General features: G+C 46.2%; 1 protein-coding gene across 6 annotated transcripts in view; it reads left to right on the top strand.

The window, feature by feature from the left end:
* Positions 1-27453, top strand: part of ARMH1 (armadillo like helical domain containing 1) — a 52337-nt gene that overhangs the window by 10425 nt on the left and 14459 nt on the right. For 4 of the 6 annotated variants that reach the window (XM_055347237.1, XM_055347234.1, XM_055347230.1 and 1 more), the window contains exons 2-7: positions 4302-4425; positions 5785-6012; positions 13188-13256; positions 14149-14315; positions 17023-17219; positions 20201-20285. In XM_055347237.1, the coding sequence (XP_055203212.1) occupies positions 5807-6012; positions 13188-13256; positions 14149-14315; positions 17023-17219; positions 20201-20285 (724 nt within the window). In that variant the 5' untranslated portion in view covers positions 4302-4425; positions 5785-5806. The remainder of the gene's footprint in view (positions 1-4301; positions 4426-5784; positions 6013-13187; positions 13257-14148; positions 14316-17022; positions 17220-20200; positions 20286-27453) is intronic. The other 2 variants (XM_019017230.3, XM_055347225.1) reach the window with 1 other exon arrangement.

Genomic DNA, 27453 nt, shown 5'->3' with positions numbered 1-27453 from the left:
TTTGGGAGGCCAAGGTGGGAAGATAGCTTGAGGCCAGGAGTTTGAGATCAGCCTAGGCAACACAGAGAGACCCCATCTCTATAAACAAAAACAACCACAGAGAGAGAGAGAGAGAGTGTGTGTGTGTGTACGTATGGTGTATGGATAGCTCTTAATCAACACTCAAAAAATGTCAGTTTCTTCTCCCTGCCTTCATTCCTTCTGCCTTCACCAGGAAAGACAGCTAACATCACTTTTTCCTTAGCGGTCAACAAGCTTAGATACAATTTATCCCAGCAACTGACTCTTGAAATTGACACATTTTGGTCTTTTTTCCACTGTTTTCATCTTATTAATTCTTTTTTAAAATGGTAGTTAATGGGTCTTTTTTTTTTTTTACCCTCATCAAGCTTACTATTAAAGAAAGGTTGAGATAAATAATACATGACTGGAGGCTCTTAATTAAATATACTTAATGTCTTTTATCTCCCCCTACTTCTCAAAAACCTTAGTGACATAACCCCGCTGAAGAAATATAAAAAAGCATTCAGTCACAAAAGTTCATGGAAGGAGGCAACAGGAGATGAAAGAATTCAACAAATATTTGGAAGGTAGAAGGCAGGTGCAGGGAGGTTAACTGGCTTGAAGCAGAGGAAATTGCAAGCAAGTGCCAACAAGGGGAGCTTACCAACAAGAAACCAGTCAATTCAGCCAGTTTGACCTCTAAGAGGCTTAATGCTTGAAAGCACAAATTACCACTGAAGGTCAGAAATGAGGTATGGAGCCCAACCTAGGGGGATTCACTGACCTCTGTGTGCAGAGCACTTGCCCACACTCCAGACCCTCAACCGCCAAGAAAGAAATGACTCTAAACTTTCTTGCTGCATGAAGAGGAAGGAAGTTGGACTCTGTAGGCCTCCTTGCACAGGGACCTCAGGCAGGGCTTGAAGGGCAGGAATGAGACATAGAGTTGAAAACTGATGAGTAGAGGGAAAGTCTACACACAGCATTGTGTGAGCCCTTCCCCGACCTGACTCCCAACGTGCCATGGCGAGGTGTCTGTAATAGCACCCCTGCTCTCTCACCCTCCCTGGGAAAGTAGGAAAGTCTTCTCCAGAGACCCTGATATCTCTATGAGGGTGTTAAAAAAAAAAAACAACAACCTTCCACTGACTGACATTTATGAATTCCCCAGTGAGAAGACTAGTTGCCTAATAAATATCCAAACACTGAAGGATACAGTGATTTAAAGAGCCCACCAAGGGCCTACTATAGTAAATGAAAAAAGACCTTCACCAAAGCATATCATCATACAACTTCAGAAAGGTTTCAAAATCATCAGGAGTGAAAAAAATAGACAAAGGCACAGGAATCAGAATGACTTCAGATTTCTCATCAGCAACAGCAACTGGGGAGGGTGAATCTGAGGGAAGCTTTTTTTTTTTTTCGAGACAGGGTCTTGCTCTGTTGCCCAGGCTGGAGTGCAGTGGCGGGATCATAGATCACTGCAGCCCCAACCTCCTGGTCTCATTCGATCTTCCCACCTCAGCCACCTTAGCCTCCCAAGTAGCTGAAACTACAAGTGTGTGTCACTATACCTGGCTAATTTGGGGGTGGGGGGATGGAGGTCTCACTGTGTTGCCCAGGCTGGTCTCAAACTCCTGGGCTCAAGTGATCCTCCTGCCTCAGCCTCCCAACATACTGGGATTATAGGCATGAGCCACCATACCTGGCCAGATAGCTTATTTCTTTTTTTTTTTTTCTTTTTTTTTTGAGACAGAGTCTCACTCTGTCACCAGGCTGGAGTGCAGTGGCACAATCTCGGCTCACTGCAACCTCCACATCCTGGGTTCAAGTAATTCTCCTGCCTTAGCCTCCTGAGTAGCTGGGACTACAGGCACGCGCCACCATGCCCAGCTAATTTTTGTATTTTTAGTAGAGACGGGGTTTCACCATGTTGGCCAGGATGGTCTTGATCTCTTGACTTCGTGATCTGCCTGCCTCGGCCTCCCAAAGTGCTAGGATTACAGGCGTGAGCCACCGTGCCCGGCCCAGATAGCTTATTTCTAACGCGGAGTTATATGCCCAGCCAATCCAACATGTGGTCAAAAACAATATTTTTAGACTTTCCGGGACAAAACAAGGGAGTACACAAAGAAGGAAGAAGATGTGAGAGACAGGAAATGGGCATCCGTCAGAAAAACTCGGCAAGAGGAAATCCCAGGACAACATTTGCATACCGGCCTTAGTGAGCAACCAGTCTAAACTATAGTAGAAAGAGATCTGTGGGACAGAGGTTTCCAGGGAAAAGATGGAATTAATCAGTTACAGATTGAACATTTGGAAAAATAATCACTACATATTTGGGACATTTGGAATGAAATAGCCCTTGGTACTTCAAACCAAACAATAGGAAAAAAATGACAATTATTAACTCCAGGTAAAACCAAACTGTAAGAAAAAAATGTAATAGTAGTTTGCTACTTGAAGAGTTTATTTACTTGATCAATCATGTTAACATGCCGGGCACAGTGGCTCACGCCTGTAATCCCAGCACTTTGGGAGGCTGAGGCAGGCAGATCACTTGAGCTCAGGAGTTTGAGATGAGCCTGGCCAGCACAGTAAAACCCCATCTCTACTAAAAATATAAAAATTAGCCAGGTGTGGTGGCACATGCCTGTAATCCCAGCTACTCAGGAGGCTGAGGTAGGAGAATCGCAGGAACCTGGGAGGCAGAGGCTGCAGTGAGCCAAGATCACACCACTGCACTCCAGCCTAGGCAACAGAGTGAGACTGCATCTCAAAAAATAATAATAATAATGTAAACACTATTGATTTAACTATAAAGTATGGGAAATAATGTTGGAGGATAGAAAGAAAAAAAATGGGAGTTAGAGTGGTGCAATAAAACTGATTCCTCCGCTGGGCAAGGTGGCATGCGCCTGTAGCCCCCGCTACTCAGGAGGCTGAGGCAGGAGGACTGCTTCAGGCCAGGAGTTTAAGGCTGCAGTTTACTATGATCGTACCTGTGAATAGCCACTGCACTGCAGGCCGGGCAACATAGTGAGACCTCATTTCAGAAAAAAAAAAAAAAAAAATGAAGACCTAATTCCTCACCTGCCAGAATGATAAATACATAAATATTGCCTAAGGTTGATACATCGAATGATAGCAGTGTATTAGTTTGCTAGAGCTGCCATAACAAAATGTTATAGACTAGATAACTTAAATGACAGAAATTCATCATCTCGCAGTTCTGGAGGCTGGAAGGCTGAGATTACAGTGTCACAGGGTTGATTTCCTCTGAGGCCTCTCTCCTTGGCTTGCAGATGACCATCTTTTCCCTGTGTCTTCACCTGGTTTTCTCTCTGTGTATGTCTGTATCCTAGTCACCTCTTCTTATAAGGACACCAATCATATTGGATAAAGGCCCACCCTAATGACATAGTTTAAACCTAATTTCCTCTTTAAAGACTGTATCTGCATTTACAGCCACATCCCGAGTTACTGATGATTAGGACTTCAACATAGGAATTTGGGGAAAACACAGTTCAGCCCATAACAAGTAGTATAAGCTCGTTATTTGGAAATACAGGGGTAAACAGCAGAAAAAATAGCCAAAAGAGTTTAAAGTAGCCTCCTCTGTGAGGAGAGACTGGAGGGCAGCAATAGGTGAGGCAGGTGCTATTACTATTTGATTTTTTTCAAAATAGCAAGTGGCGGAGCTGAGCCTTGAACCCAGTCTGACTCCAGATCTCATGTTCTTCCACTCTCCCCCAAGAGTAGGAACTCCTCCAGCGCCCTGCAGCATTGTATTCATCTTTGCATCTCCCACGGTACCTTATACAGAGCCACAGGATGGGCCTTCACCACATACATAAGATTTACATCTGCATCACAGTGATGTTTAAAGCTGCCGTTTGTTGAGCTTCTTTTCCTGTCTTCAAAGAAGATAGGGGAGACTGAGGTCCAAGGAAACATTGAGGAGCCGTAATGTGCCCTGCTTAGAGGTCCCTGCCTTTGGTGTCCTGGAATCGCTGGGTGCATCTCTAATGGCACATTGAGTTTTGATACTAGAAAGGGTCCATTTAAGGCAGGGCAAGGGCACACGGTGCTTTCCTGCCTGATAAAGCTAGTGGTGGTGTCTCAGCCCCACCTCCCTGGGGTCTAGAACAGCCATTCACCCCCATTTTCTTGATGTCAGTTTGGCCACTGAAGGCAGCCACAGCCTCCCTAGGTTATTCTCAGATTTATGACTGCAGTGGCATTCACAGTGATTGATGCAAGATCCCATGAGGGGGTTTGGTCATTTTTGTGTTCAGGTTGGTCCGCAGTCATTCACCTGGTTCTTAAGGCCAGCTAGATTTCGTGGTTATCTCCATCCTGGAGGCTGCGTGGACGCCCTTCTGGAAGCACACATCCCATGTCCTCTGGGGAGTAGTAGAGGTTGGTGTGTATGTATGTCTGTCTCCGCATGCCTCAGATTATTGCTTCCTAATAAAATTCTGATAGCTGGGCCCCATCAATATCTCAAATACATGTGAGGAAACGTTAATTTAGAATCAATTTTAGGATGTTTCAGACTGTAAAGTCCTTTTAACTAGATCTCTGGCGAAGATGTAGAAGCACTTTATGGGACTGTAAATTTCATGTTGAACAGTCTTCGTGAAATACACATCTCTCCTACACACAAGCTGTTCTCTCCATATCAATCATGGCCCCTGCAAGTAATGTTTCACAAATATTCTGTAAATCACAGAAAACTCCATGATAATGTGAAATATGACTTTCACTTGTCTGTTAGACAAAAGAATCACACATGCCTGTCTCCCATCAGCACTAACATTTGTTATGGATAATAACACTTTCAATCACAACTATTTTTGGAAAACGGGTTTATCTTAAACCTTCCCTCCCCCCACTGAAAATACTCTCCCAAGGACACAGACTCCTACAAACCACAGCCCATTAATCCAACTATGGAATGGGAACTTTTTCTTCCCACTAACTTTTTTTTAAGTTGTTTTTAAGAGTTAGTGTAAAAGCCCGAGGTACAAGGTTAAGGGGCACTTTAACTTAGGTGATTGGCATAAGAGGGAGGCCATGTCTCTCAAGACCTCAAGCCTCTGACCCTGTATGAAGTAAGCCACAAGAGAGGCCCAGATTTTGTTTGTTTCTTGTTTTTTTAATTTTTTTTATTTTTGTGTTTTTTTAACAGAGTCTCACTCTGTCGCCCAGGCTAGAGTGCAGTGGCGCGATCTCGGCTCACTGCAACCCACCTCCCGGGTTCAAGCGATTTCTCCTGCCTCAGCCTCCCAAGAGCTGGGATTACAGGAGCCTGCCACCAGGCCCAGCTAATTTTTTGTATGTTTAGTAGAGACAGGGTTTCGCCATGTCGGCCAGGCTGGTCTCAAACTCCTGACCTCAGGTGATCCACCTGCCTGGGCCTTCCAAAGTGCTGGAATTACAGGCATGAGTCACCACGCCCGGCCTTAGCAAGCACTTTTATCTCAGCTGGATGCTCTGGTCTTTTAGTTGCTGGCATCAGTAGAGACGCCAAAGAGCTAAAATTTTAGTTCTTAAAGAGCAGACATTTAGCACACTCATATTCTTAATCCCATTACACTCCAGCTAGAGCCTCCCTGTTCAAGCAGCAGGTGACCAGTTCTAGAGTATATTTTGCGCATAACTACATCCATTTGCATGATAAAGCCACACCCTGCCTGCAGTTGATTGCTAGGAAAATAATGGAGTTGCATGATTCTAAACATTCCGGTAACCTGTCTCTTTTCCCTCCCTCTGTAGCCAACTTCAGGACTGATTGATCATGACTTCTATAAAGGAGCAGGCAGCAATTAGCAGGCTCTTAAGTTTTTTACAGGAGTGGGACAACGCTGGCAAAGTCGCAAGGAGTCACATCCTCGACAAGTTCATTGAAACCAACCAAGGCAAGACTGCCCCTGAACTGGAGCAGGAGTTTTCCCAGGGAGCCAGTTTGTTCCTGGTACGCTTGACCACCTCACTTAGAATCACGTATCCTTTGCTGAACAGAAAAAAAAAAAAAATAAGGCACCGGGCACGGTGGCTCACGCCTGTAATCCCAGCACTTTGGGAGGCCGAGGTGGGCAGATCACAAGGTCAGGAGTTCGAGACCAGCCTAACCAACATGGTGAAACCCTGTCTCTACTAAAAATACAAAAATTAGCCAGGCGTGGTGGCAGGTGCCTGTAACCCCAGCTACTCAAGAGGCTGAGGCAGGAGAATCACTTGAACCCGGGAGGCAGAGGTTGCAGTGAGCCGAGATCATGCCACTGCACTCCAGCCTGGGCAACAGAGTGAGACTCTGTCTCAAAACAAACAAACAAACAAAAAATTAGGCAGCCTTCAAAAATGAAAAGGAGAGGAGATTGTTAAAGGGATTTTCCCTTGATTCGGATATTTTAGAACAGACATCTGGTGTTAAAAAAAAGTGATAAAAAAAAAATCCTTAGAGTCAAGAACTCTCTCAGCTTCCTGTGTTCCCAACCTATAATTGTATTTCTTTCTCACCCCTAACCTCTTTTGCTCCCATCAGAGTTGAAGTAGGTATACCTTCTGTCTAGGGCTAATCCTCTATTTGTACTGCACTTGAACCCCTTCCTATCTCCTTATTCTTTCTCTCCTATAGCTTTCACCTTTGCCTCATAACCAGCGTTTTTTCAGCATTTATATATGCTGAAATCTCTTCTACTTTAAAAAATAAAATTGAATCCCTGTTTCAAATCTATATTCCACCCAACCCCAGTTTCTGCCCTTCATGGTGAAGCTTCGTTTGTTTGTTTGAAACAGAGTCTCTCTCTGTGGCCCAGGCTGGGGTGCAATGGCACAGTCTCAGCTCACCGCAACCTCTGCCTCCCCAGTTCAAGCGATTCTCCTGCCTCAGCCTCCTGAGTAGTTGAGACTATGGCCATATACCACCACACCTGGCTAATTTTTGTATTTTTAGTAGAGACAGGGTTTCACCATGTTGGCCAGGCTGGTCTCAAACTCCTGACCTCAAAATGCTGGGAGTACAGGCATGAGCCACCGCGCCCAATGAAGCTTCTTGAAAAGGTTGTTGAGGGGCGGGGCGCGGTGACTCACGCCTGTAATCCCAACACTTTGGGAGGCCGAGGTGGGCGGATCACCTGAGGTCAGGAGTTTGAGACCGGCCTGGCCAACATGGGAAACCCCGTCTCTACTACAAATACAAAACTTAGCTGGGCATGGTGGCACATGCCTGTAATCCCAGCTAAGCTGAGGCAGGAGAATCATTTGAACCTGGGAGGCGGAGGTTGCAGTGAGCCAAGATCACGCCATTGTACTCCAGCCTGGGCCACAGAGACAGACTCCATCTCAAAACATTTTTAAAAAATTATAAAAATAAAGGTTGTTGAGTTTCCCTGTCTCCACTTCCTCTCCTCCCTTTTCTCCACTTGCTGCCATCTGACTTCGGTGCCTCCCACTCCAGTGATGCAGGTCTTGCTAAGGTTACCCATGTTTTTCCAGTTGCAAAACCCAGGGACTGCATCCTCAGTCCTTATAGGTGACCACTCAGTGGCATTTGTCAATCAACCTTTCCCACTTCTCAAAACACTCCTGGTTTCTCTGATACCGATTATCTTGGTGTCTATGCATTTCCTGCTCTTCTTCAGCCACCCCTTAAATGCTGTTCCTTGGGATTCCATCCTCATCCCTCTTCTCTACTCACTCTCAGATTCTCCCTGAGGGACTAGTTCGTTGTCAAGATTCAACACCACTCTTGTATGAGGGCTTTCAAATAAGTATCCCTGCCCAAATTTCTCTCTTGAATCTGAGTTCCATACCTATATATCCAACTATTCCATACCCATATATCCATCTTCACTCATATGCCACAAGATGAGTGTCACATATCTGACTTAGTAAACTAGGGGAATATGGTGCCATTATGTGGAAGAGAACATAAGAAGAGGAGTAAGTTTGAGGGTAGATAAGCTTGTTTTGGGACATGTTGAGTTTGAGATGTCTGTGCTCAGGATCCCTGGAGGCAGGTCAAGGCTAAAGACAGATCTGGTCACCGTCAAGGTGATAGTTCAAGTTATAGGTGGATTTGAGGATATTCCTGCTGTGCGTGCCCATGGCACTCTACGGATTTATCTCAGACCCTTTTATTGTATATTTCTGTCCTTGCCTGAACCCTCTCGCCTTCTCTAAACCCCCTCCTTGACCCATGCACAGTGGCTTACACCTATAATCCCGGCTACTTGGGAGGCTGAGGAGGGAGGATCACTTAGGCCTTGGAGTTTGAAGCTGCAGTGAGCTATGATCACACCGCTGTGTTCTATCCTGGGCGACGGAGCAAGACCTCATCTCTATAAAAATAAATAAACCCCCTCCTTATTTGACCAACTCCTACTCTATTATTCAGGTCTCAATTTAAACATCACTTTCTCAGGAAGCCCATTTCTGAGTCCCAGGCTAGCTTAGGTTCCCTTGTTATATATATTCATAGACTTCCTCTGCCTTAATCATAACATTTTATTGTTATTACCTGCTTAATATCTCTCTTTCCCCCCACTGGATTTTAGATCCAGTGGGCAAGAATTGCATCTGTTCTACTTATCTTTATATTTCTAACATGTAGCACAATGCCTGGCACATGTTTGCTGAGTAGAGGAATGAATGACCCAGCGTCTGCAGCTGGGAAGAATTAAAGGTTTAAGTAAACACTGCTCTCTTTCTTACATTTAAGTTATTGATAAAATTATTTTTCAGACTCAGGCCTGTAACACAGGCCAAAGGGAATAACCATGGAATACATCTGTAGGTTTACCCAAATGTTCTTTGTTTGTTTGTTTGTTTGTTTGTTTGAGACAGGGTCTTCCTCTGTTGCCCAGGCTGGAGTACAGCAGCACAATCATAGCTCACTGCAGCCCCAAACTCCTAGAGACTCAAAGGATCCTCTCACCTCAGCCTCCCAAGCAGATAGGACTATAGGCGTGCACCACCACACTCAGCTAATTTTTCTGTTTTTAAAATTTTTTTAGACATGGGGTCTTGCTATGTTGCCCAAGCTGGTCTCAAACTCCTGGCCTCATGCGATCTTCCTACCTTAGCCTCCCAAAGTGCTGGGACTACAGGTGTGAGCCACCACACCCAGTCTGTTCTCAAATATTATTGTGCATAAAAGAGGTTTGAAATGCAGATTACCAGTTACCTATCCACCCACACTCCCAAGGTTCTGCTTTAGTAGATTGAGGGTGGAACCCTGGACCCTTATTTCTAACAAGTACTCTGTGTGGCTGTAGTGCCAGTGGTCCACGGGTTATGCTTTGAGACACATTGCTGCCTATAACCTGGCTCCTGTCCCCACAACTCATGACACTAGCCTCACCAAGTCCCTAGCTTTGTTGCCAAATCTAGAGTTCCTTTTTCCTTCCTTGTCTTACTGGACAATATTTTCCACTTGGCCACAGGGTGAGATGAGTAAGGCAGGGTGGTACAGGTGCAGGGTCAGATCCTGTCTATTTAACACTGTGATGTCTTATTCATCTCATCATGGATTTGTTGTTGTTGTTTGAGACAGAGTCTCACTCTCACTCTGTCACCCAGGCTGGAGCACAATGGTGCCATCACAGCTCTGCAGCCTCAACCTCCCGGGCTTAAGCCATCCTCCCACCTCAACCTCCCAAGTGGCTGGGACTATATGCATGCACCACCACATCCCCAACTAATTTTATTATGTTTTTGTAGAGACAGGATCTTGCTGTTGCTGTTTCCCAGGCTCATCTCAAACTCCTGGGCTCAAGCAACCCTCCCACCTTGACCTCTCAAAGTGCTGGGATTATAAGTGTGAGCTACCATATCTGGCCCATCATGGACTTTTTATATTAATTTGATTATTTTAAATAATGCATTGAAATATTATTTGATTACTGAGTTTTTTGGTGCCCCTTTTAATTTCAGACCCCAAGCAAGTGCCTCCCTCACCTCACCCTAGTCCTGGCCTTGCTTGACCACTGCCCCTTCTTAAGCTGTCCTCTCTTCTACCTTTTCCTGCTGTTTCTCAGTTGCCATTGCAGGATCTCTCCCACTCCAATCCCCCACTTAAATGTCAGTGTGTCTGAGCATTCTGTGCTTTTTTACTTGGTCATTGCACTTATTACATTAGGCATTACATCATTCTTCTTCATTTCTCAAGTGCCAATCATAGTGCCTAAAATTTAGTGGGTACTCAGTCAGTGCTTACTAAATGAATGAACCATGCTTTTACTGAACAGTTGTAGATTCAGTGTTCTATACCTAGAATTATTCATAATTCCCTAACTTTTTGCAGCCTTGTCATACAACAGATAAAATAGACTGCGTGATGTGATAACAGTGTTTTGAATTAGCAAACCCACTTCTCCTACTCAGCCCTCCAGTTATGGTGGATTTTGGAGGAAAACAAGTCAATATAATAGCATCATAGCATCATTATTTTTTGCAAAATTGACTACCACATAGTCCCAATAAGCCTAAACCCTTTTTTCAACCTTGAACTTTCAGAATAGATCAGTAAAACTAAGGATTTATATATTAAATGATAAAATTAGTTACCATTTATTGAGTCTTTTTCTTTTTTTCTTTTTTTTTTTTGAGACAGAGTCTCACTCTATTGCCCAGGCTGGAGTGCAGTGGTGCAATCTCGGCTCACTGCAACCTCCGCCTCCCAGGTTCAAGCGATTCTCCTGCCTCAGCCTCCCGAGTAGCTGGGATTACAGGCATGCACCACTGTGCCCAGCTAATTTTTATATTTTTAGTAGAGACGGGGTTTCACCATGTTGTCCAGGCTGGTCTTGAACTCCTGACCTCAAGTGATTCACCCTCCTCAGTGCTGGGATCCCAAAGTGCTGGGATTACAGGTGTGAGCCACTGGGCCCAGCCTATTGAGTCTTTTTATGTTCTAGGCGCTGAGATATATACTGCAGAAATATTATGTCATTTGGGCCTAACACCCAGCCTAATAGGTGATTGGTATTATTCCATTTTATAGATAAGAAAGATGAGCCTTGAAAAGGTTGAGTAATTTACTAGCAAATGGTAGAGATAAAGTTAGAACCGGGTGTCTGTCCGAAAGCCTATACACCATCGTGTCTCCTACTCAGTGGACCGTGCAGACCACAGCTCCACCTGCGACACCACACTGGGAGTTCATCTGCAAAGCGCCCTCCCTCCATTTGTCTACAAGCCAGAAGGCCTAACAGTAAGAGTTAGAATCCTAGTCAGACTGCCTAGGTTCAAATCCCGGTTCCAGCAGTTCACTGTGGGACCTTGGACAAGTTATTGACCTGAGATTGTTACCTCATGTTACTCAGGAAGTAAATGGAAATGCTAATAGCACCCACTGGAGGGCCATGGTGAGGATTATTTGAGACAATGCAAGCAAAGCAGTTAGCACAGTGCCCCGCACACAATAGGAGCTGGTACTTGTTAGCAACTGCTGATCTTGTGGCCCCAACATTGCTCCTTCATCCCCTGTTCTCTAGATCCAGGACTCAAACCATGTGTTCTGGAACTAATTCCTGGAAATAATAGACCAGAAATATGTATAGTGAGTGACTATGAAAACAAGACTAGCTGGGTGTGGTGGCTCACGCCAGTATCTCAATACTTAAGGGAGGCAGAGGCAGGAGGATCGCTTGAGCCTAGGAGTTCAAAACCAGCCTGGGCAACATAGCAAAACTCCATTCTCCACAAAAAGGAAGAAAAAAACAAACAAAAAATAAAGCTGGCATGGTGGCTCACCTCTGTAATCCCAACACTTTGGAAGGCTGAAGCAGGAGGATTGCTTGAATTCACGAGTCCGAAACCAGTCTGGGCAACATAGCGAGACCCCTGTCTCTACAAAAAATACAGAAAAAAAATAGCTGGGTATGGTGGCACGTGCCTGTAGTCCCGGCTACTCAGGAGACTGAGACAGGAGGATTGCTTGAGCCCAGGAGTTCAAGGCTACAGTGAGCTGTGATTGCACCACTGTGCCCCAGCCTGGGCAACAGAGTGAGACCCTATCTCAAAAAAAAAAAAAAAAAGACTAGCCCAGGACAGAGGAAACAGAAGGTGACAGAAACAAAAGTTGGCCAGCCTAGCCTGAAGAAAAAGGGGAGAATGCACTGAGGAAGGAACAGGGGCAGAAGTTGAGGGAGCAGGGTGGGGACAATGTAGGAAAAAAAGACCACCGTGGGCTGCTGCCTGGCCCCAACTGTTGCAGCAACAGGCAGGGGAGCCTGGCTCCAGAGCAAACACTATTTTTGCAGTAAAGAGCCTTTCCTAATGAGCCAATCTGTCTCTACTTCTATTGGCATCCTGGGAACCAGGGTGCAGCAGAGATAATTTGCTTCACACACCCCCCGCCCAAACAAAGCACCATTACCTCCAACCCATTACATTAGCCTTTATCAGCCTTGGAAGCTCTCAGTCATCCTCCATGAGCTGCAGTAATTTCAGCTAATTTCTTAAGTGTTCTAAGAGCCTCTGATGTGTTATGAGCCTAGTAATTGTTGACTGGTTCCTTTTCTGTTGTGGCTTGATTTCATACCTTGTATCTGAGCTGATGCGTGCTTTGGGTACTTTATTATAATGAGGCTTTTTGCAAAGACTCACATTAAAAAATAACATTAAATACTGAGGTTGTTTTAAATCAGAGTTTAATTTTTCCACCATCTCCTATTATTCTTATTAGGAAGCCAATTCTTCATAAGGATAGTGACCTCCAGTGTAAAACTTTGAACAAGTACAAAAATTGAGAATTAATGATGAAGCTGGTTCTTTTTAGGGAAATCTAAGAATGAGGCACAAAGTCATGAACTATGCTGACACCAAGGATGCAATGGGCATGGCTTAGAGAGCTTTGGGATATTGACCCCCAGCCTTCTCCAGGGACCCTTAATTCATCAGAGCCTCCTTGTTCCCTAGAAAGCCTGTAAGAGCCAAGGTGGCTGAACTGCCACAGAGGAGCTTCCTGGAGAACAGTGAACAGCCAGCACCCTCTTCCCCCAACCCTGTGTGTACTGCCACTTCCCCTTCAGCTGGTAGCTCCTCTCAGGGTAAAGAGGCACAGTTCAGCTACTTGGCCACCCTGGGCCCGGGGTGGTACCAGAGACCAGGCACGGGCTCTGGCTTCTGTGTGAAAAACCACCCTGAAACTCACTCTTTAACGTGTCATACAGCTATATGACTAACTCATGTTTAGAAAAGCTTCTCAGGTCCATTGGCATCTTCTTATCAGCTGTAAGCAGGTGAGTTCTGTTCTAGCGTGATTCTGGGGGTCTCAGTGGCATCTCAGGCTCATGATGTCTTTGGCATTCACACCACCCAGGGCCACGGATTCCTGTTAGCAGTGGGTTCCTTGTAGCTCTTGGGATGGGCCCAGAGGTAATGTCCACCGGGCTCCTGCTCTAGTTGCTCCCCCATCCCTTTCTCTCCAGTGGCGCTTCACTAGTCAGCACCCTCTCGGTTGGGAATTACAGAAAACCAACTCATATTGGACTCAGAAAAAGGAAAATTAGTGGCTCACTTAACTGGAAAAACCCAGAGGGTAGAAATACATATTTCAGCCCTAACTAGATCCAGGGCTCAAACAATGTCATCAGTACTTGGCCTCCTTCTCTGTCTTTTCCCCCATTTCTGTCTCTTCTCCTCTGTGTTCATAGACCTCTGTATGCCATGGTCCTCAGGAGCTCTAGACATACCAAAAACAGAGCAGATCCTTTCCACAGCTTCCCAAGAAAGTCCCAGGCTTTGAGCCTCATTGGACCAGTTTAGGTCCCATGCCCAGCCCCAAACGAACTTCTGCAGTCAGAAGGGTGACATACCCTGTCACCTCCTCACCCCACCAAAACTACATGGCCCATGAGTGGCAGAGGGGTGATTCCCCAAGTGACAGTTGAGGTGGTATTACAAGAAGAAGAAGAGATGCTGGAATGGCAAAACCAAGAACTGTCCCTAGTATGTAATTCCAGTCTTTCCTGCTGGAAGGAAGAATTTCCACACTCGTGTCACTTTACCTATGGACATTTCCTGGATAGGAGGGCAAAGTATGTGAAGAGGGGACCTTGGGATCTCTTTGAAAGCTCAATGCAAAGGAACTTGACAAGAGTTTTATTTCTACTTTTCTATCCCTCTGGACAGTAATCGGTACCTTATAGAATTTCTTGAGGTTGGAGGTGTCCTAACACTCTTGGAAATACTTGGGCTAGAGAAGATCAAGGAGGAGGCCAAGAAGGAATCTGTCAAACTACTTCAGGTTATTGCGAACTCTGGCAGGACATACAAGGAGCTCATTTGTGAAAGCTATGGTGGGTACTGTGTGTGACAAGATGTGTCTCCCTAGGGGCCTGAATGACATGGTGGCAGAACCCACCACTGCTATAGGAAAAACACATCATGAAACTGGTTGAACAGGAAGCTTTTTGTGCTCCTGTCCATGTCACCACTGGAAGACCCAGATTTATGATTCTCCTGATTCATCATTTGCTCACATTTTCCAGTAGTGGTTTTAGAAATACTTCTCCTTTTTAAATATATCCTCTTTCAGGCATCCATTCAAAGATTTGTTGAGCTGTGGCCCAATATCTTTTGTGAAATTGAGTTATGAGGCCGGGCGCGGTGGCTCATACCTGTAATCCCAGCATTTTGGGAGGCCAAGGCAGGAAGATCACCTGAGGTCAGGAGTTTGAGACCAGCCTGACCAACATGGAGAAACCCCATCTCTACAAAAAATACAAAAATATTAGCCTGGTGCAGTGGTGGGGGCCTGTAATCCCAGCTACTTGAGAGGCTGAGGCAGGAGAATCGCTTGAACGCAGGAGGCAGAGGTTGTGGTGAGTTGAGATCACACCGTTGCACTCCAGCCTGGGCAACAAAAGTGAAACTCCATCTCAAAAAAAAAAAAAAGAAAGAAAGAAATTGAATTATGAATAACTCAAGAAATAAAATTGAAGGCCAGACGCAGTGGTTCACACCTGTAATCCCAGCACTTTGGGAGGCCAAGGCGGGTGGATCACCTGAGGTCAGGAATTTGAGACCAACCTGGCCAACATGGCAAAACCCCCTCTCTACTAAAAATACAAAAATTAGGCCAGGCGCGGTGGCTCACACCTGTAATCCCAGCACTTTGGGAGGCAGAGGCAGTCGGATCACGAGGTCAGGAGATCAAAACCATCCTGGCTAACACGGTGAAACCCCGTCTCTACTGAAAATACAAAAAAAAATTCAAACGCGTGGTGGCACGCACCTGTAATGGCAGCTACTCGGGAGGCTGAGGTGGGAGAATCGCTTGAACCCGGGAGGTGGACATTGCAGTGAGCCGAGATCACGCCATCGCACTCCAGCCTGGGCTACAGAGCAAGACTCCGTCTCAGAAAAAAAAAAAAAAAAGGAAATAAAATAAATTTGAAATAAAATTATTGAATACCTACTGTGTGCTAGGTATATGCCAGGTGCTAGGGATACAAAAATGAATACAATATAGTCCCTGTCCTCAGAGAGTTTAGAGTCTGGTGAGAAAAGTAAATAATATAGTTTTTTTTTTTTCTTTTTTGAAACGGAGTCTCACTCTATCGCCCAGGCTGGAGTGTGGTGGCGCAATATCAGCCCACTGCAACCTCTGCCTCCTAGGTTCAAGCAATTCTCATGCCTTAGCCTCCCAAGTAGCTGGAATTACAGGCATGCGCCACCATGCCTGGCTAATTTTTGTTATTTTTAGTAGAGATGGGGTTTCGCCATGTTAGCCATGGCTGGTCTCAAACTCATGAGCTCAAGCGATCCACCCACCTCGGCCTCCCAAAGTGCTGGAATTACAGGCATGAGCCACCACACCCTCAATAATTTTAATATAATCTATGAAGTGAGGCATGTAAAAGAGATGCCATCCCCCACATCTCCCTTTTTCTTTTTCTTTTTCTTTTTTTTTTTTTTTTTTTGAGTTGGAGTCTCGTTCTGTAGCCCAGGCTGGAGTGCAGTGGCATGGTCTCAGCGTACTACAACCTCCACCTCCCGGGTTCAAGCGATTCTCCTGCCTCAGCCTCCCCAGTAACTGGGACTACAGGTGCGTGCCACCAGACCCAGCTAATTTTTGTATTTTTAATACAGACAGTGTTTCACCATGTTGGCCAGGCTGGTCTCGAACTCCTGAACTCAAGCCATTCACCTGCCTTGGCCTCCCATAGTGCTGGGATTACAGGCGTGAGCCACAACACCTGACGAACATCTCCCTTTTTCAAAGCACTTCCCACCCTGCATTCTCATCAAGGTTCTCCTGCCTGTCTACCCCATGGCCTCTCGAAGCCTTAGTGTCTTCATCCATAAAGTGGGAGTAACACCTTCCTCTTGGTATGGTTTCTGGGATTAAGTGAATTAGTATTTGTAAAACCATTTTGCAAACTGCTGAGTGCTATACAAGTGTTACCATGGCCGGGCGCCGTGGCTCACGCCTCTAATCCCAACACTTTGGGAGGCCAAGGTGGGCGGATCACGAGGTCAGGAGATCAAGACCATCCCCTGGCTAACACTGTGAAACCCTGTCTCTATTAAAAATACAAAAATTAGCCAGGCCTGGTGGCACACGCCTGTAGTCCCAGCTACCTGGGAGGCTGAGGCAAGAGAATCGCTTGAACCTGGGAGGCAGAGGTTGCAGTGAGCCGAGATCGCACCACTGTACTCCAGCCTGGGCAACAGACAGAGACTCCGTCTCAAAAAAAAAAAAAAAAAAAAAAAGAGTTATCATATAGCAATAAAAAAATGCATGTTTTATTTGTAAATTGTGCAGAGCCATTTTAAACTTTAAAACAGATTTTGACATGCCTATGCTGAAATAAAATCCTCCAGCCACATAACTCTAAGGTAAACAAGACAGTGATGCAACATGAGAACCAGGCCTCAATTTTGCTCTGGTTGAACAGGCTTGATTGAAGAGCTCTTAATCCTATTCATATTATGTAATCTTGAGTGGGGATTTTTTCATAAATCCCTTCCAATTTAGCATTTCCTCTCTTCTTTGCTCAGGTGTACGATCCATAGCAGAATTTTTGGCAAAGTCTAAGTCAGAAGAGACCCAGGAGGAAGTGCAGGTTCTGTTGGATTCTTTGGTCCACGGCAATCCCAAGTACCAAAATCAAGTGTATAAAGGTCTAATAGCTTTGCTGCCCTGCGAGTCCCCAAAAGCCCAGCAGCTGTCCCTGCAGACTCTCAGGACTGCCCAGGTGAGCCAAGGCTGCATGCTCCTGTGGTTCTGATTCAGATGCAATAATCTTACAATTACCTTCCGCAGTTGCACTCCACACAGGCATGAGAAACGGAGCTCAGCCTCCCACTGCATGTCTGTTGTTCAATCAGCGTTACTTCCAGAAGGCCAAGGTAGGGCAGAGAGTTCATGCCTCCCAGCAGAGTGATTTGTCCTGTTTACTTAAGGATCAGAAAGATGTTGGCAGACTTAAAAGTGGTTGAGACAAGCAACAAGGATGATAAAAGGGCTGTAGAAAAGATTAAAGGAGTCGATTTGATAGGGAAAGAATAATGGTGCATTTGTAGACAGCATGTAAGTGAAGAGGCCAGATCTCCAGTGCTGGGGAAGGCTTTTTTTTTTTCTTGTTGGCTTTTGCCCTTCTCTCAGACAGTACCCTCGGATGCAAGTGAAAACCGAATTTGGGGCATGGTGAGCATATGAAGACATCATGCCTAGTAAAGAGGGGATAGAGGCTTAAAAAGTGGCTTTAAGATGAACCATCAGGCCGGGTGCAGTGGCTCAGGCCTGTAATCCCAGCACTTTGGGATACTGCAGTGGGTGGATCACTTGAGGTCAGGAGTTTGAGATCAGCCTGGCCAACATGATGAAACCCCATCTCTACTAAAAATACAAAAATTAGCTGGGCATGGTGGTGCACACCTGTAATCCCAGCTACTTGGGAGGCTGAGTTCAGAGGATCGCTTAGCCTGAGAGGCAGAGGTTACAGTGAGCCAAGATCATGCCACTGTACTCCCTGGGCAAAAAAGTGAGACTCGTCTCAAAAAAGAAAAAAAGGCAAATTCAAAAATAATAATAACTGGCTGTGGTGGTATGTGCCTATAGTCCCAGCTGCTTGGGAGGCTGTGGTGGGAGGATTGCGTGAGCCCAGGAGTTCGAGGCTGCAATGAGCTATGATGGCACCACTGCACTCCACCCTGAGTGATAGAGTGAGACCCTGTCTCTAAAACAATTTTAAAAACAGATCAGATTATCATTATTATCTTATTTCCACAGTTCCCAGTTATTAAGTGCCTCATACATGCCAGCCACTGTGTTAGGGGCTTATCTACACGCTCTCTCTTAGTCTTCACTATAGCTGATGGAGGCAGATACTATTCTCCCTTTTTCAAAGATGGTGGAACTGAGCTCAGGAAAGTGTGTTAAGTGACTTATCCAAGGCCACATGCTAAGTAAAAGGTGTTTACCAATCAAGAATTTAAATCCACCCTCTCCTAAGTCCTTATTCTTTCCACATACCACTCTGCCTCTTTGAAAAAGGGCAATGACAGGGCCGGGTGCAGTGGCTTACTCCTGTAATCCCAGCACTTTGGGAGGCCGAGGCGGGCGGATCATGAGTTCAGGAGTTCGAGATCAGCCTGGCCAGCATGATGAAACTCTGTCTCTACTAAAAATACAAAAATTAGCTGGGTGTGGTTGGTGTGTGCCTGTAATCCCAGCTACTCGGGAGGCTGAGGCAGGAGAATTGCTTGAACCCAGGAGGCGGAGGTTGCAGTGAGCCAAGATTGCGCCACTGCACTCCAGCCTGGAGACACAGCGAGACTCCATCACAAAAAAAAAAAAAAAAAAAAGAAAGAAAGAAAAGAAAAGAAAAAGAAAAAGAAAAAGGGCAATGACAGTGATAGAAGAAAAATAGGGTTGGAAAATCAAGGGAAAAGAGTTTCCGTAAGGAGGACATGATCAGCTGGGGTCAGATGCAACAAAGGCATTCAGTAAGGGTAGAATAGAAAGATAGTCCCAGCAGGAAAAGTTTTGGTGAATTAGGAGACTGTCTATGGCAGGAAAAATTAAATTGTACCAGCCCATCAAAGGATGAATAGGGGATGAAGAAGTGGCTTCTCTTGGGAGGCTTAGATGTAAAGGGAAAAAAGAGCAATAGCAAAGGAGAAGACAGAGTTGAAGGATGATGTTGTTAAATATGGATGAGCTTGAGGATGTTTAATGCTAAAAGAAAAGAACCAATGCATGGGTAAAGTTTGAGGAGAGAGGAAAAAAGGGGCTGTCTGATGGGATGAGGTTCCTGAGGAAGAGAAGATTTTAGGATCTTGGATGAGTTCCATTCTCCTTGCCTTGTGTCCTCTCTCCCCCAATCAGAGTAGCCGGCCTTGTTCCTGCACCTCTAGCAGGTAGCCTCATTTAATGCCTCCTGAGCTAGAGAGTTCAGTGGCAGCCTCAGCCTAGGCCCAGTGACTCACCACTGCCCTCCCTCCCTCTCCCCCATTCACCCAGGCACCTGGCTGTTTGGAAGTCTGCATTTCCTTTCTAACAGGTAGAGAAGATCTAAAGACTAGCCACCTTGGGCGGGCACAGTGGCTCATGCCTGTAATCCCAGCACTTTGGGAGGCTGAAACGGGTGGATCACTTGAGGTCAAGAACTCGAGACCAGCCTGGTCAACATGGGGAAACTCCGTCTCTACTAAAAAAAAAAAAAAAAATTAGCTGGGCATGGTGGCGGGCACCTGTAATCCCAGCTACTCAGAGGCTGAAGCAGAAGAATCGTTTGAGCCCAGGAGGCGGAGGTTGCAGTGAGCCGAGATCGCGCCACTGCACTCCAGCCTGGGTGACAGAGTGGGAATCCATCTTTTTTTTTTTCTTTTTTTTTTTTGAGACGGCTCTGTCACCCAGGCTGGAGTGCAGTGGCGCGATCTCGGCTCACTGCAAGCTCTGCCTCCCGAGTTCACGCCATTCTCCTGCCTCAGCCTCAGGAGTAGCTGGGACTACAGGCGCCTGGCATCATGCCCGGCTAATTTTTTGCATTTTTAGTAGAGACAGTGTTTCACTTTGTTAGCCAGGATGGTCTGGATCTCCTGACCTCGTGATCTGCCCACCTCGGCCTCCTAAAGTGCTGGGATTACAGGCGTGAGCCACCGCACCCGGCCGGGAATCCATCTTTAAAAAAAAAAAAGACTAACCACCTTGTCCTGTTGTCTGTCTGGTCAGCCAATCATTGGGACCACACACCCCAGCATCGTGGACTGCGTGCTGAAGGTGCTGGGCACGATGCACCTGGAAGTCCAGTATGAAGGTAGGGAGGCTGCTCCAGATTGCAGAAGGGGGCACCGAGAGCCAGGCATATCAGCTCTCAAAAGCTTTCTCTTAGTCACAAAGAGCCTTGATGTTGAGTGTCTGAGACAGCCTTGGCAGATGGAAGACGCTGGTTCAGAAAATGTCAGTCACACCTATGCCTTGCGTCAGCCACAGGGTGCCTAGGGTGCCTGAACGGTTACAAGAATCTGCCTGGGTCCAGAGCTGGCTGTGGCTCCCAGTCTTATGTGATGCTTCCTGGCTAAACAGAAATCACCCTGAGGAATGTCCTTCTAAGAAACTAAACTGAATAGTCATAGTATTTGGTTGTTTTTTTTTTGTTGGGTTTTTTTTTTTTTTTTTGAGGCAGGGTCTTGCTTTGCTGCTCAGGCTGGAGTGCAGTGGTACCATCATAGCTCACTGTGGCCTCAAACTCCTGGGCTCAAGATATTCTCCCTCCTCAACCTCCCAAGTAGCTAGGACCACAAGTGTGCACTACTACATCCATCTAACTTTTTAATTTTTTGCAGAAACGAGGTCTCACTATGTTGCCCACGCTGGTCTTGAACTCCAGGCCTCGAGCGATCCTCTCACCTCAGCCACCCAAAGTGCTGGGATTACAGGCATGAGCCACTGCACCTGGCCAGGAGTTTTTTATTTATTGAGAACTTTTTTTTTTTTTTTTTTGAGACGGAATCTCGCTCTGTCATCCAGGAGTGCAGTGGCGCAATCTCAGCTCACTGCAAGCTCTGCCTCCCGGGTTCACGCCATTCTCCTGCCTCAGCCTCCCAAGTAGCTGGGACTACAGGCGCCTGTCACCATGCCCGGCTAATTTTTTATATTTTTTAGTGGAGACGGGGTTTCACTGCGTTAGCCAGGATGGTCTCGATCTCCTGACCTCGTGATCCACCCGCCTCGGCCTCCCAAAGTGCTGGGATTACAGGCATGAGCCACCGCACCCGGCCTATTTATTGAGAACTTCTGTGTGCCAGCCACTTTCCATACATCACCTCGTTTACTTCTCAAAATAACCATAAGAGGCCAGGCATGGTGGCTCATGCCTGTAATTCCACCATTTTGGGAGGCCGAGGCAGGCGGATCACCTGAGGCCAGGAGTTTGAGACCAGCCCGGCCAACACAGCAAAACCCCGTCTCTACTAAGAATACAAAAAAATTAGCCAGGGGTGGTGGCATGTGCCCATAATCCCAGCTACTTGAGTGGCCGAGGCATGAAAATCACTTGAACCTAGGAGGCGGAGGTTGCATTGAGCCGAGATCTCACCACTGCACTCCAGCCTGGGTGACAGAGCAAGATTCTGTCTCAAAAAAAAAAAACAACAAAACAACAGCAATAACAACAAAATAACCATAAGAGTACAAATCCTGGTACATATTAGGTATTCAAATGTTTCCACGAATGAATGGTAAAGATACGTATTTTTATGTTTTTCAAGATACAACAATAAAGCACAGATTAAGTATGCTTCCCAAGGTTACACAGCTATTGGATTCTAGCCAGATCTGCCTGACTCTAAAGTTTATGCTTTTAACATATAGCACATGGCAGATATTTAAACGATATAATTTCCTTCCCTTTCCCTATAGTGGTTCAGAGGAAGGAGATTCTATTTTCAACAGGAGGAGATTAAGGAAGGGTTCACCGAGACGGTGGTGTTTGAACTGAGCCATGGAGAATAGGGAGGATTTGGGAAGGTCGAAAGGAGGAGAGGAGTTCGTTCTGGAAAGGGGAATGGTAGAAAGGAAGGCAGACAGGGAAGCACAAGGTGTGTCCTGGGAATAATGGGTAGGTGATTTAGAGAAGGGATGGTAAAGGTCTATGTCTAGGAAAGGTAGGCTAGGAGCAATGGAGGGGCACCTTGAATGCCATGTAGGTAGGTGGCAGTCTCTCCAGTATGCAGCATGGAGCCGCTGAAAAGTGAGCTGTGCACAGGTGAGGGCTGAGCGAGTGCAGTGCCTCCGAAGATGGCCTGGGTGGTGCTATGCCAGGTGGGCCAGAGCCACAGGGAACCACTTGAGGCTGGAGGCCAATTAGGAGGCATTTGGGGTGGTTCAAATGACAAAATAAGAATGTGCTGGCCCAGCTGGGTACATAGTCCCAGGAAGAGAGCATGGACAGCACAGGGAACTGCCTGGTGAGGAGAATGAAGCAGCTTATGGATGTCAGAGTAGGCAGGGCCCAGGAGACCAGGACAGACGGGCCCAGGAGACCGGGACAGACAGCCCCAGTAAGCAGGAATGGTCTGGGCATCAGTATAGGGATAGGGACTCCCGTGTCCAGGATGACAGGCTGAGCCCCAGGTTCAGGAAGCCCAGGGAGGAGAGCATAAGGAGCAGCCAGGCACTGAGGTTCAGGGATGCAAGTGAGATCCTGGGGAAGATCAACAAAGCTCTGGGGGCCACTTCCAACCTAGGTTATTTTTGAGCAGCAGTGCTTAAACTGAATGTCAGGCATGTTATTCCTTCAGCAACACTGTCCATTTTGTATTTTTTGACCCCTGCAAGGTCTGTGTGCATATGTGGGCCTTGTATGTTGAGAAATAATGCTATGCTAAAATCTGTTAGCAGCTGGAGCAGAGTGTCCTGGCTGGAGAGGAGTTGCCAGTGAAGGGGTAGAGTGGTACAGGGACCTAAGTAATAGTCAGACCCTGCACCAGAGGGTTGTCACTGGCATTGGAGCAAGGGGATGACCTGGTAGTAGAATCATGTTAGGAAGCTTAATCAAACAATCCCAAAGACTAGATTGGGTAGCACTGACACCTTCCTCTCCCCACCTCACCTCTGTGTGGCAAACTTGCCCACTCCTCCTCATCCATCCATCACTTCTCAGCTTAAGCATTGACTCTCTAAGCCCTTCCCTGACCCTGCCTTCAACCCCTGCCCAAATGTCAGCCCTTCTTCCTTTGAACCACCCCTGCCCCCACCTCCCCTCCTTTAACCCCCCTCCATCAGAGCGCTGTTCTCTAAAATGGTACCTTCCCCTTACATAGACTGTGTGCAATTTCAGCTCAGCCGTCATGGCTTTTATCCTTATATCCTCAGCACAGTCCCCAGCATGTTAGGTCCTCATTGCATGTTTGCTGAGTGAGTGAGTGAGTACTGCACATATGCACTGCATTAGTGATTACTCACCTCTATGCCTTTCTCCTCCAGACCTCTGAGCAACTCCAGGGAGGGACTGGGTCTGATTCATCTTTTTCCAACTCAGGACCTGGAACATAATGGGTGCTCAGTAGAAGTCTGTGAAAAAAAAATCTTATTTCTTTTTTGAGGCAGGGTTTCACCCTGTTGCCCAGGCTGGAGCACAGTAGCACAGTCATGGCTCACTCCAGCCTCAACCTCCTAGGCTCAAGTCATCCTCCCACCTAAGCCTCCCAAGTAGCTGGGACTACAGGCACAGATCACCATGCCCAGTTAATTCTTTGTAAAGATGGGGTCTCCCTATGTTGCCCAGGCTGCCCTCAAACTCCTGGGCTCAAGTGGTCCTCCTGCCTCCACATCCCAAAGTGCTGGGATCACAAGCGCAAGCCACTGCACCCAACCAAAACAAAACCTCTTATGCTGATGAAGTCCTCCAGAGTTGTAACTGGCCACAGCTTCTTCCAATATCGGCCTAAGTTAGAGTCCTTCTGCATTTATTCAGTAACAACTAACAGCGTGGAAGAGGCAGTGGGAACGTGACTCTGTGACTGCATTTGGTTTGTTATAGGATCATGTGATAACAATGAAGCTACGTGCCTCAAGGTAATTTCAGATATACCAGACTCATAACAGGTGCGCACAAAAAAAAGTCTGTTGAATGAATGTATTATTATGTTTTTAACCAGGCGCTTCAAAATAGTCTTCCTATAACTCCAAATGTAGAGAATGCGTATGTAATGATTTCCCACTAGGGGGCACTGTTTCACATGGTCAGAGTAGACCGGAAGTTAAGGGAGAGAAGAAATTCGCACGCCTTCAGTTTCCACTGAAACTCCGCCCGAGGGAGGGAAGGAAAGTTCCTACGGGTCCTACATGTGGTCCTAAACAGTGGGTGACCAGAGAGGATTAGAGAGTAATTTCTTTGAGTTTGAGTATACCAAATTGCAAAACCAGAGTGAAGCCCTAGGATGCTGGCAGCAGTCAGCATGGAGAAGCAGCCTGTGTCCAAGCGGAGCCTGAGTGACTGCGGGGAGAAGAGTTTAGTAGGTGACAGGGACTGATCTCAAAAGGGCAGGGTTGGTTTGTTTCTTTAAACAAATATTTACTGAATATCTGTGATGTGCCAAGAACTGTACCAGACACTGGGGTTTTGTGTTTGCTTGTTTGCATTGAGACGGAGAAAACTGAATGTCTTGGAAGAAGGGTCGGGGGTGCCCACTCCACTCCCATGTGGCATGTGTGTGGGGCAGAGTGGGAGGTTATTAGCATCCTTCCCTTAGAAAGCTACAGGGAAAGTGGCATCCTCAGGGCAGTGTCCACTGACAACCGGAGGCGGAGGGGCTTAGGGGGCCTGGCGATTGTTTATCTTACAGTGGGTGTCAGTGATGGAGGAAGCTGCTGGTGGCGTCACCTCCTTTTCTATGAAGAACACCACCTTCCCCCACCAACCTGCCTGACCGGTGAGTCAGGTTAGCCACGTCCTCTGCTCTCCTTCCCATTATGAGAGTGTCCCTGGTTCCTATCACAGGCCCTCTCTTCTGCTTATTCTCTGAAGCACATTCCCTCAAAGACTTCCCTTCTGTAGCTCGCCTCTCCCTTTTTCTCTGCTGGACCATCTCCATTGACGTGCAAATATGCTCTCTATCTTCCATTTTTAAAAGAGCCCCTCTTTGGGAATTTATGGATTAAAAGAGACTTAAAAGACATGTACCAAAAAGGTAAAATTATAGCATTTAGGGATGTACACCCCTCCTTGACCCCAAATTGCCCCCCAGCTATTCATTTCTTTACCATTTCCTTCCTACTTGACCTCCCAGCTGCTTTCGACCCAGTTGATCACTCCCTCACTTTCTTTTGTTGGCTTCTGTGATAGAAGTTTTCCTCCCACCGTCTGGTTTTGCCTTAGTCTCCTTTGCTTGTTTCTCCTGTTTCTCTACCAGACTGTTAGGTCAGCCTCTTCCTTCTCATCTCTGTATACTTTTTCCCTAAGTGGTTTCCCATGTGGATGTCTAACAGACATCTTAAATTTATGGCCAGAATTCTTGAGTTTCTTCCCAAAGCCTGTCCTTCTTGTTTTCCCTATCTCAGGCAGGCGCAGTGGCTCATGCCTTTAATCCCAGCACTTTGGGAGGCCAAGGGGGGCGGATCACAAGGTCAGGAGATCGAGACCATCCTGGCTAACACGGTGAAACCCCATCTCTACTAAAAATACAAAAAATTAGCCGGGCGTAGTGGCATGCGCCTGTAGTCCCACCTACACGGGAGGCTGAGGCAGAAGAATAGCTTGAACCCAGGAGGTGGAGGTTGCAGTGAGCTGAAATCATGCCATTGCACTCCAGCCTGGCAACAGAGTGAGACTCCATCTCAGAAAAAAAAAAAAAAAAATCATCTGAGCATGGTGGCGTGCACCTGTAGTCCCAGCTACTCAGGGAGGCTGAGGCAGGAGAATTGCTTGACCCAGGAGGCGGAGGTTGCAGTGAGCCCAGATCATGCCACTGCACTCCAGCCTGGGTGACAGAGGGAGACTCCATCTCAAAAAAAAAAAAATGCTGAAAATATGCTAACAAATATGTATAAGAAACAAGTCCATGGTAAAATGGAACTGTTTATGAATTTGGAAAATGGTCATTTGTAGAATACAATTTTTGTCTACTTGACCTAGAACCTGGAATTAACTTGACTTGCTAATAAAATGATCATTTCATATATTAATAGCGAAGTTGAAAGTATGGTTCATCAGCCCCAAAGTACAACAGTGGGGCTTGTAGCTGAGCGAACTCTCGCACTAACACAGTGGAATCCTCTAGAGACGCTAGTGCAGGGAAACAGTGGCCCTAACTGACCAAACCAAACAGACATGGACAAGGCTTTGAATGTGTGACACCTCCTCCCCTGGCCCCCTGAAACCTGGAGAGACTGGTGGTGGCAAGAACCTCATTGTTAGTTTCCTTCGGTTCTTGGCTGTGTAAAGTTACTTAGGTTCCTAATTCTAAGAGGTATGATTGATCTAGAAATTCATCACAGATTGGCCGGGCGTGGTGGCTCACACCTGTAATCCCAGCACTTTGGGAGGCCAAGGCGGGTGGATCACGAGGTCAGGAGATCAAGACCATCCTGGCTAACACGGTGAAACCTCGTCTCTACTAAAAATACAAAAAATTAGCCGGGCGTGGTGGCGGGCGCCTGTAGTCCCAGCTACTCGGGAGGCTGAGGCAGGAGAATGGCGTGAACCCAGGAGGTGGAGCTTGCAGTGAGCCGAGATCATGCCACTGCACTCCAGCCTAGGCAACAGAGCAAGACTCCGTCTCAAAAAAAAAAAAAAGAAAAGAAATTAATCACAGATTTGGTTTACTTCTTTCTTCATAAAAGCACATTTTTTAACTGAGATGACATTCACATAACATAAAATTAACCATTTTAAAGTGAACAATTCAGTGGCATTTAGTATACATTCACAGTGTTGTACAACCACCATCTCTATCTAGTTCCAAAACATTTTCATCCCCCCAAAAGGAAACCCTGAATTCAGCAAGCAGCTATTCCCCTTCCACTCCCTCCAGTCCCTGGGAAGCCCCAATCTTCATTCTGTCTCTATGGATTTACCTATTCCATATATTTCACATAAATGGAATTATACAATACATGACTTTTATGTCTGGCTTCTTCCACTTAGCATAATATTTTCAAGGTTCACCCACATTGTAACATGCATCAGTACTTCATTCCTTTTTGTGGCTGAATAATATTCCGTTGTATGTATCTACCACAATTTGTTTATCCATTCATTCATTATTAGACATTCGGGCTATTTCCAGCTTTTGGCTCTTGTGAACCAGTGCTTCTATGAACATCCACATACATGTAATTGAGTACCTGTTTTCAGTTCTTTGGGGTATATTACCTAGGAGTGGAATTGCTGGATCATATGGTAATTCTGTTTAACTCGTTGAGGAAGCCACTAAACTGTTTTCCACAGTAGTTGTACGATTTTACATTCCCAGTAGCAGCAA

The sequence above is a fragment of the Gorilla gorilla genome, chromosome 1, assembly GCF_029281585.2.
Source record: "Gorilla gorilla gorilla isolate KB3781 chromosome 1, NHGRI_mGorGor1-v2.1_pri, whole genome shotgun sequence".
Taxonomy (NCBI): domain Eukaryota; kingdom Metazoa; phylum Chordata; class Mammalia; order Primates; family Hominidae; genus Gorilla; species Gorilla gorilla.
Note: the sequence above shows the minus strand (reverse complement) of the source record. Positions and strands in the feature narration are given on the sequence as shown.